Source organism: Fukomys damarensis, unplaced genomic scaffold (assembly GCF_012274545.1).
Source record: "Fukomys damarensis isolate Sample0158 unplaced genomic scaffold, DMR_v1.0_HiC HiC_scaffold_35, whole genome shotgun sequence".
Classification (NCBI taxonomy): Eukaryota; Metazoa; Chordata; class Mammalia; order Rodentia; family Bathyergidae; genus Fukomys; species Fukomys damarensis.
Window position 1 is genome coordinate 52,800,232 of NW_022900947.1, and position 11,184 is coordinate 52,811,415.

Here is an 11,184-nt window from a genome sequence, read left to right on the forward strand (position 1 = left end):
GATATACTCCTAAGTGAAATAAATAAGTCCCACATGTGTAAATACCAAATAGTTTCCCTGGTGTGAATATTCTGCAACAATGCATAAGATTCTAATAAGATTACTGACATTTAGAAATGGGAGGAAAGGAGCTAAAGGTGTAGGGAAGGTGTGATACGTAGGGGAAGAACAAAAAGGGAAAAGAAAAAAATGTGAGAGAATGAAAAGATGAAAATAAAGTGTTTGTAGATGGGGAGGGGAGGAGGGGGTGAAGGGAGGGCAGAGGTAAGGGGATAAAAATGAGAATCAAGACTTGCCATGTAAAGGTACATGATCCCAACAATGAATGTAACTGTACTGTATCCCTAAATGTACCAATAAACTCAATAAAAAAAAATGAAGGCATTTGTAAGATCAATCATTAATTAAATTAGTCTTTGACCCTGAGCATCTATTTATTTTTCTAATAGCAGGTCTACAAATTGAACATCAGACAATAATGTACCACATGAAGAGTGTTGGAGGGATAAACAATAATGAATTTTTAGCAAATAAAGTTTAATATATGAATGCTTAACTAGCCTTTAAATCTTAGAATATTTATGTCATCCTGGTTAGGATGGGTCTCATCAAAAAGACAAAATGTGATGAATGTTGATGAGGATATGGAAAAAGGGAAGATTTCATAATTCACTGGTGGGACTGTGACTCATATAGCCACTATGGAAAACAGTTGGCTCAGAAACTAGAAATAGAACTATCACATAGATTCAGCTGTTTCACTGCCTGGATATGTATTCACATGAATTGAATCAGCTTTAAAAACATCTGCATCTCATATTTATTGCAGCGCTGTTCACAATAGCAAAGACATGTATGTGGCTTAGGTGATCACTGATGGAGGAATGTGAAACAACAATGGTATATAAACCTAATGGAATATTATCTAGCTCTAAAGAGAATGAAATCTTGAAGTGGAGGAGATTGAGTTAAGTGAAAGTAAGTTGAGCACAGAGGAAGCAGATATTGTACATTCTTATCTATAAGAAGGAACTAACAGAATTGACCTCAAAAAAAGCAGAAAATGAGGCCTGCCCTTTTGACCCAGCACACCAGAGGAGCCTGGCAGCAGCTTGTGAATCTCTGGTAGGCCCATGCATTTGATCCAATGTGCAAGAGGAGCCCAGCAGCAGTGGGCGCCAACACAGTGGTGTTCATGCCCCACCCCACCAACAAGAGAAAGAGGGCATCTTTGAGGTTCCTAGATGAAGATTGAAGCCCAATGGAAAAGTGAAGAAGATTGCGATAAAGGCACACCACATGACCACAGTTGGTAAGTCAGAGAGACCTCACATCAGAAGCTGGTCTAACTTCAGGAGAAAGACAGCTGGAACCTGCAGTAGAACCTTGCAGAGTTCAACCTAGCAGGAGGTCAGAGATCTCAACTTGGGCCTTGCAGCCAAAAATCATCCTGAACCTCAGAGGACAGCTGCTGGCTTGCTGAGACTAATTAACTTAGACCTGTACATTCCTGCCCGTGCTGTCTATTGTGGCAAAAAAGGCATACCCTGAAGGAGGCCCTCTGTTTCTATTTGTATTTTTTATTTTCAAAGTAATATTTTTCTCTTATCTTCAATCATTTAAATTTTTTTAATCTATTTTTTCTTTTCTCAAATATTTTTCTTTTTTAAACTGCTCTCTCTCTCTCTCTCTCTCTCCCCACCTTGATCTGCATTACTCTCCCTTTTTGTTCCTGTTCCTATCCTAATGTGAATTTATTTTCTTTCTTTTCCTTTTCTTGTCTTTTTCCTTCTCTCACTTGCTATTAGTTTAAAAAGAAACTGATTACTGTCTCTAGCCTCCCTATTGCTATTAGTTTGTTCTGTTCTTGGGTATATTTTGTTCTATCTTCTCCTCTTCTCTTCAACAGCACCCTAGAGTTTATGTGATCTTCCAGTGTCCTCTGACCTCACTTCTAACATTTCTCTATTCTATTTATATCTCCCTCCCTCCCCAAATCCTTCTCAATCCCCATCCTGAAAGGTAAGGTTGCTATACTGAAGAGTGTACTCACTATAAACATATTTTGGGCTGATCCTCAATTTTTATTTAATTCACACAAAGATGATAAATTAATAACCACCACAAATTGTCAATTTCTAAGCTGTGCTTGATGCTATTGTGTTCCTGATTATGTTACTTGGGCTAAGGTGTTGTGATTGATCTAATCAGTAGTCCTCCCTGGTATAATGAAAATGAGATTGCCTCAGAGACATTAGAGACTCAAAATCTAGACCAGCTATATCTGGAAAATCAAAGTATTAACTCAGGAATTAAACCAAGGACAGTACCAATGACAAAAATAGAAATGAGAAGGCATTTAAACAAGACACAAACACAGACTTCCACCCCACCAGAAGTAAAAAAGAAAGAAACAAACAAAAACAGATAAATGAGGCTCTAGAAAAATTCAAAACAGAAATAATTTCTCAGATAACTGCAGAGATGCTGAGAAGAATGAAAGACATGATTAAAGACTCTAGAAAATAAAAAGATTTTTAAAAAAATGCTGAGCTCAGGACCATGGTGGAAACCATGAATACCCAGCATAGAAAAGAAATGGAAACTTTGAATGTCCAAAATAGGAAAGAAGTGGAATTCATGAAACAGATTCAAACAGATATCCAGGGGATAAAATCTCTATAGAAAGCATTCATATGCTGGGTATTTAGCTCAGTGGTTCTGCCACCTGCCTGGCAAGTGCAAGGACCCAAGTTCCATCACTGGTACAAAAAAAAAAAAAAAAGGTCACTCACAGCAGGATGAATGAATGTGAAAATAGAATTTCAGATATAGAAGATAGGATTGTAGTCAGTAACCATGAAAAGAAAGGTCTCTTAAAAACAGTAAGGGATCATAAGAAATAAATGCAACAGGCTGGGGATTTACCTCAGTGGTGCCACTGCCTGCCTCATAAGCACAAGGACCCAAGTTCAATCCACAGTACCCCTCCCCCAAAATTTAAAAAGAAATAAATCCAACAACTCTTAGATGATGCAAAGAATAATATAAGGCTGATAGGAATCCATGAAGCAGCAGGAGAAAGTACAAATGACATAAAAAAACTGTTCACCGAACTAATGACAGAAAACTTCCCAAACAGAGAGGAAGAATATGACATACAGATAAATGAGTCATATAGGACTCCAACTAGCCATGATCAAATACAATCTACAAGTAGCTATATAATAACCAAGATCCCAGAAACTCAACAGAAGAACAAGATACCACAAACAGTTAGAGAAAAGAAACAAATCACATGCAAAGAAAAGCTCATCATAATCACAGCAGACTTTTCAACACAAACTCTCAAGTCAAGGAGAGCCTGGAGTGAGGTATTTTAAGTCCTAAAAGTAAACAACTTCTAACCTAGACTGATGTATCCTAATAAACTATCTTACAAAATTGATGGGGAAATAAGATACTTCCATGACAAAGAACACCTGAGAATTTTCATGAACACCAAATCAGCACTTCAAACACTTCTAAACAGTATCCTGGAAAAACACAGTGAAGACCACAAGTCCATAGGGTCCAAAAGAGCAAATACAGCAGACAAGGCAAGAAATTAAAAGTAGAGAGAAACAACAACAGGAAAATAACATGACAATGAAAAGTCAATACATAACAGTTACAACCAACAATGTTAATGGCCTCTATTCACCAATCAAAATAAACAGGCTGGTAGAATGGCTTAAGAAGCAAAATCCAACAATATATTGTATACAATAAACCCACTTAATTCACAAAGAAATTCATAAGCTGAGGTTAAAAGGGTGGAAAACAGTTCACCATGCAACAGGGGACTGGAAAAAAGCGGAGATAGCTATCTTATTTATAGACAGAATAGATTTCAAACCAAAATTAATTAAGAGAGACCAAGAAGGCCACTACAACCCTGTAAAGGGAATAAGAAGAAATAACAATCATAAATATATATGCACTGAATGCTAATGCCTCCAACTATACAAAACAAATATTAATAGATATCAAAAATGAAATTGAAACCATAATTAAAAGTTTACCAACAAAGAAAAACCCAGGTCCTGGTGGATTCATTGCTGAATTCTACAAAACATTTAAAAAAGAGCTATTGCCACTACTCTTTAAACTCTTCAATAAAATTGAAAGGGAAACAATACTTCCAAAATCATTCCTGGAAGCAAGTATTAGTTTGATTCCAAAACCAAGGAAAGACACAACCAAAAAAGAGAACTACAGGCCAATCTCCTTAATGAACATAGATGCAAAAATCCTCAATAAGACATTGACAAACAGAATACAGAATATTAGTGAGAATATCACACATCCTGATCAAGTCAGATTATTCCAGTGATGCAAGGATGATTCAACATATGTAAATTAATAAATGTAATATACTATATCAACAGACTCAAGGACAAAAACCATATGATCATCTCAATAGATACAGAAAAAGCATTCAACAAAACTCAACACCAATTCATCATAAAAACGCTGCAGAAAATTTAAAAGTATGGTTTTTATCTCATCCTGATAAAGGCTATCTATGAAAAACCAACAGCCAATATCATTCTAAATGGTCAAAAAATGAAAACCCTCACTCTAAATTCAGGAACAAGAGAAGGATGTCCACTATCATGACTCTTGTTCAATATAGTTCTGGAAATATTAGCCACAGCAATTAGACAAGAGAAAGAAATAAACGGAATAAATATAGGAAAGGAAGAAATTAAACTGTCACTATTTGGTGATGATACTCTCTATATAAGACCCAAAAAACTCTGCCAAAAGACCGCTAGACTTAATTGACAGATTCAGTAGAGTAGCGGGATACAAAGTCAACACTCAAAAATCAAAAGCCTTCTTGTACACAAAAAACAGACTCCCTGGGAAAGAAATTAAGGAAACAATTGCTTTCACAATAACATCCCTAAAAATGAAATATCTAGGAATCACTCTAATGAAGGAGACAAAAGACCTATACACTGAAAATTATAGCACTATGGTGAAAGAGATAGAAAAGTATATAAAAAGATGGAAAGACATCCCTTGCTTGTGGGTAGGAAGAATCAACATAGTGAAAATAGCCATACTTCCAAAACTTTACAGATTCAATGCAATCCTGACTGAAATCACAACAGTATATTTCACATAACTTGAGAAAAAATTCATTTATAATCAGAAGAGACCTAGAATAGCAAAAAACATTCTAGGCAAAGAGACATGTCAAGGGGTATCACAATCCCCAACTTGAAACTATACTACACAGCCACTGTGGTAAAAACAGAATAGTCCTGGCAAAGAAACAGATCTGAGGATCAGTGGAATAGATTACACTTGATTTTAGCCAAAAGGCCGAGAAGCGATTAGATGCAGAAACAACACCAGCTGTACTCAGCTACCTCATCTTTGACAAAGGAGCCAACCATCCTCACTGGAGGAAAGATAGCCTCTTTAATAAATGGTGTTGGAAATCCTGGCTTTCAACTTGCCAAAGTTTAAAACTAGATCTCTATTTTTCACCATGCACTAAACTAAAATCCAAGTGGATTAAAGATGTAAACATCAAAACACAAACACTAAACTTACTGGAAAGTAAATTAGGTAGAACTCTCAAAGACATTGGTATAGGAGAAGACTTTATGAACAAATCCTCAGCAGCATGATAACTTGCACAAAGAACAACTGGGATCTCACTGTATTAAAAAGTTTTTGCAGTACAAGAGAAATCTCCAATAGAGCTAAGAGACAACCTACAATGTGGGAAAAATTTTTTACCAGCTACTCCTCAGACAAAGGACTATTATCTAGAATATATAAAGAACTAAAAAACCCAGACCCTTCAAATACAAAGAACCAATTCAAAAATGGGCCTCTGAAATGAACAGACATTTCTCAGACAAAGAAGTAAAAGCAGCAGCTAAATATATGAAAAAATGTTCAACATCACTGGTCATTTGAGAGATGCAGATGAAAACAACACTGAGATTTCACCTCACCCCAGAAAGAATGGATGCTGTCAAGAAATCAACCAGTAACAAATGCTGGTGGGGCTGTGGGGAGAAAGGAACCCTTCTCAATTGTTGATGGAAGTGCAGACTGTTGCAACCACTGTGGAAATCCATCTGGAGATATCTGAAGTACTAGGATTAGAGGTTCCATTTGACCCAGCCATCCCTCTGCTGGGTATGTTTCCCAAAGAATTAAAAGAATCATACCACAGTTATATATGCACACCCATGTTTATAGCAGCATAGTTTGTAATAGTAAAAACTTGGAAACAACCCAAATGCCAATCAACTGGAGACTGGATAAAGAGGATGTGGTTTTTCTATAAAATGGAGTACTACTCAGCCATAAAGAATGAGAAACTAGAAACATTTATAGCTAAATGGATGCACATTGAGGCCATACTCTTCAGTGAAATCAATAGGACACACTTGAGTAAATATGGAATAGTTTCCCTGATGGAAGCATATGGTCCATCCAATCTCTGCCCATCAGGCCCAGTCATTGTCCAAGTTGTTGGCTCCTTAAATCTCCCATCCTTTACTTTATATCCACTCCAGTTTTCTCTGTTCTTATACTTTTGACTCAAGCTCTCTAAAAGCCCAAGGATAAACAATGGAATCGGAAAAAAAAAAGGGCTGGGGCTTTGGCTCTGTGGTTCTGTTGCCTGCCTCACAAGGCGCAAGGTCCCCAGTTTGATTCCCGGTATAAAAAAAAAAAAAAAGAACTAAAAGTGTAAATAAGGTTCAAATGGTGTTATTGAGAGTCTGAAATAGGAATAAAATGGCTAAAGGGGAAGTGGGAAGGGTAGGGGGAAAGGAAATAAGAGAAAAGAAAAATGTGGAAAAAAATGAAAAATGGAAACAAAGTCTTTGTAAATAGGAAAGGGTGAAGGGGGTGAAGGGAGGGCTGGAGTATGGTGAAAAAACAAGAACCAAGATACATCATGTAAAGGTACAAGATCCCAATGGTATATGTAACTGTATTACTTGTTTTAAATGTACCAATAAACTTAATGGGAAAAAAAGCAGGAAATACAATAGTGGTTACCAGAATCTGGGAAAGATGTTGGGACGGACAGATGGAGAGTGGACGGGCAATGGGTTTGGCGGTGCAGATGGATAGGAGGGATAATTTCTAATGTTCTGTACAAGTAGAGTAGCTACGGTTGACAACCATAACTGAGTAAGTTAGAACAAGAAGGAGAGAGGGATTTACATGTTTCCAATACAAAGAAAGTTTATATATTTAAGGTGACGGAATGCCACTTGCCCTGAGCTAATCATTGTATATTGTATACATACATTCAAATATCACCCTACCCTATGAATATGTGCAATTAGTATATGCCAATTAAAGTTGTAAAATATAGTTTCAGTGTTTTCACATCCTCCCTGTGTAGTCCTCAGACATTAGAACAGGAACTATTCATGTTTTATGAAGTGGAAAACTGAAACAAAAAATATTCTTAGATTCTACCCTCTAAAACTTGTTGCTGTCATAACATTCCTTAAAGCCATTTCAGCAAGAAAATGTATTTGCATGTACATTGAGTGTGCTTTTTCACTTTGTTAGAAGTGTTGGAGTTGACAAAGGGTTGTGAGAACAAGTTAAAATATATTGTCTCTATATGGAGACCAGGAAGTAGACCTCCTTCCATGTTGAAATTATTCCATTTAAGAAGAAGGTAGGCTGGGCATGGTGGTGCATGCCTGTAATCCCAACATTCAGGAGGCTGAGGCAGGAAGATTGCCTTGAGATTGAGGTCAGCCTGGGCTACACAGCAAGTTCAATTTCAGCTTAAGCTACATAATTAAACCCCATCTCAAAAACCACAAAAAAGAAAGAAAGAAAAAGTATATTTAAATATATATAACTATTGAAAACATCCCCAAATCTTAGTATGTTTTACATTAGACAGCTCTATATACTTTTTACCTTTTTAGTATATTGTTTTGAAAAAGTTTAATTCCAAAGAAAGAAAACCAGTGTCTCATTTAATCCATAAACTTGATGGATATATTGAAATAAAATGGTAAGCAAATGATACTTGCATGTTATCTCAGTTGCAGGGTTTGTTTCCAGATTTCCGGAATTATTCAGCATGTGTTGTAAGACAGCTTGAACTCTGCCTTTCATCGACTCGCCATTCTTATGTCTACTGAATCGGAACTTCATGACGACGTCTGCTACCACGCCATTACCGTCTTTCCTGCCAATCGAAGAAATGTTTTAAAAATTTGATCATTGTGATAATTTTTTACTATATAGTCTTGTTGATTAAACCTTTACTTTTAAGCATTCATTTGAGGAATTTGTCTTCAGAACAGGTTTGCCAAATGGCCTTTGCATGTGTAATGGCACATCACAGTGCTGGCTCTTAAATTAGATTTCAATGCACATATTCACCATACATTTTAGCTTGCTTTGAAGTCAAAATGCCACAGACTTTCAATGTGTGATTTTTTGAAAGTTTTAAAAGTTTCTTAATCTTTCTACATCTACATCTCTTCATATGTCAAATGGGTTATTTAAAAGATTATCTGAATTAATGTATTTAAAACTCTTTGGAAAAGTGCATAGGTTATATTAAACACACTGTAATTATTAGCCATCATAAGACTTCACCAGTCTGGAAAAAAATCTCTCTCCTTAAATTTATGAGCAAACTTAACAAACCTACGTGTTAGGCTCCAGGTTAGTTTTGTGGTACCTGCTCCCTTTCATTTTTAAGTTCTGTAGTCATATGTTAAGGTTTTATATACCATTTCACTTAGCCATGGGGACTACATTCATAACATTAAGCCTTGATAATGTTCTTAAAGATTCTTATCTGAAACATAGATAAAGTCACCTTTCTTCCTTTAATTAGCACATAATCCCTTTTTTCCTACTTGATGTTGGCTATTTGGTTTGATGCTCTCATATGCTTCTTGGCCTTCTCTTATCATCTCATTTGCCAGGTCTGACATATTAATTCTAAATACGAATTTAATATTTATTTAGCAAATATTAAATAAGCACCTTCCTGCGCTATGCACTATTTTAAGTTTCAGTAATTAGCTCTGATCGAAGTTTACAGTTCCCAGTCTTGTGGATTCTGCTGATTAGATGGAGAATCAGACACTGAATAAATCATTACAACCTCATCACAACTTCCAGGTTTAGATATGTGTATAAAGTAGCATTTAAGAAAGAAAGCTTTCTATATAAAAAACCGGCAATGTTAGATAAAATATAAATTCCATTCAAATGCAAAGCTAAACTCACATAGAGTGAGGAAAACTCCTAACAACCAAAAATTTAAAAATTGAATATTATGTAGTATCCACATTGGGATACTCAATGGGCTTTCATTTAGTAATTTCACAGAAAATAGAGACAAGGCCTCGGGCTAGTGCAAAATATGGAGTTGGGCTAGAGGTCTCAGAACAGGACCAGAACTCTCAAAACTTTAACCGCTAGTAAAGATATGAATTTAAAAGAAATGTATCTGCTTACCAACTAATAAAAGTAAAGGTTTCTTTGTCCCCAAATTTCAACTTTAGATAGAAAATATGCAATTAAATTATTGAGAATGAGGCTGGAATAAGTCCATCTGTTATATTAAAAAATTCAAAGTAGAGTTTATAATTCATTGACTGTTGTGAAAAAATTTATGAAGGAAGTGCTTAAGTAAAAAGGAAATTGAACAAAGAGGAATAGTTTGAGGTATAACAATAGGAAACACAATATAGCAAAGGATAAGTAATCTAAAAAGGCATAGGCATATAGGAATAACTATAACGACTGATTTGAAAGCATTAAAATCATGTAGACCTAAGGAATTATTAAGAATTAACAAGAAAAATTGTTATAAGTGCTCTATTTTGTGTGAAGCAAGTATGGGGATTAAGGTCACTCTCATGGTTCAAGTTCTAATGGTAATCACTAAAATAAAATAGAATAGATAATTTCTAAACTAGTTTTAAAAAAGTAAATGGAAAAAGTAGCCATGCAAATGAAGGCAAGACAGTGGAAAAAGAAGCACAGAAAATTGGGATAAAAAAACACAGAAGAAGAAATGGAAATAAAGTGTTTGTAAATGGGGAGGAGAGGAGGGAGAGGGGAGGGCAGGGACAAGGGGAAAAATGAGAACCAAGACCACCTGTCATGTAAAGTACAAGATCCTAATAATGCATGTAACTGTACTGTATACCTAAAATGTGCCAATAAACTCAATAAAAGAAAAAAAAAACACAGAAGAATATGGAAGAATTTCACCCAAATATAACCCTGTGACAGTAAATGTAAATCAACTAAACTTTCTGGTTACAGGCAAAATGGTCAGAATGCACTAAAAAATAACAATCTAGCTGTCTGCTCACAGCAGGAGAAATCTACCCTATAAAGATATGCACATTTTGAAAATAAATGGGTCCAGATATATTAAACAATACTCTAAGGAAGCCAATATAGCTTAATGTCAGATGAGATTTTAAGATAAAAAAGTATTAATTAGGGCAAAACTCTCTTTCAAAATGGATGGGTAAATAAGATACTTCCGTGACAAAGAACACCTGAGAAACTACATGAATACCAAACCAGCACTACAGCAATTCTAAGCAAGATCCTAGAAAAAGACAATGAAGGCAGCAACACCATGAGGCCCAAGATCGCAAATCAAATAGGCAAGGCAAGAAACTAAAAGGAGGTGAAAAAGTAAAAAGGGTCAACAAAAAGCCAATAACATGACAATAGTAAGTCAGCACATATCAGTTATAACATCAATGTCAATGGCCTCAACTCACCAATCAAGAGAAATAGACTGGCAGAATGGAATAAGAAGCAAAATCCAACAATATGTTGTATACAAGAAACACACCTAATGCAAAAAGAAGCCTATAGAGTGAAAGTGAAAGGATGGAAAACAATTCTCCATGTGACAGGAGCTCAGAAAAAAGCAGGGATAGCAATCTTATTTGCAGACAAAGCAAATTTCAAAACAAAACTGATTCTAGTATTATTGATGTAGGAGGATACTGTATCATACCTCTGTGAATGTAAAATATCTTGTACCTGCTTTATGATACATAGTAGTGACCGTGCTTTATCAGAGCTACATTTAATATTAATCTAGAATATTCTCTTTCCAGATGATGATTAAGATGGTAA

General features: G+C 35.6%; 1 protein-coding gene across 1 annotated transcript in view; it reads right to left on the reverse strand.

Annotated features, from left to right (window-relative positions):
• The window catches only part of LOC104853273 (transmembrane serine protease 11D), a 59,584-nt gene that overhangs the window by 23,781 nt on the left and 24,619 nt on the right, over positions 1-11,184 (reverse strand). Inside the window, exon 4 of the mRNA XM_010611178.2 lies at positions 8,085-8,242. Within this exon, the coding sequence (XP_010609480.2) occupies positions 8,085-8,242 (158 nt within the window). The remainder of the gene's footprint in view (positions 1-8,084; positions 8,243-11,184) is intronic.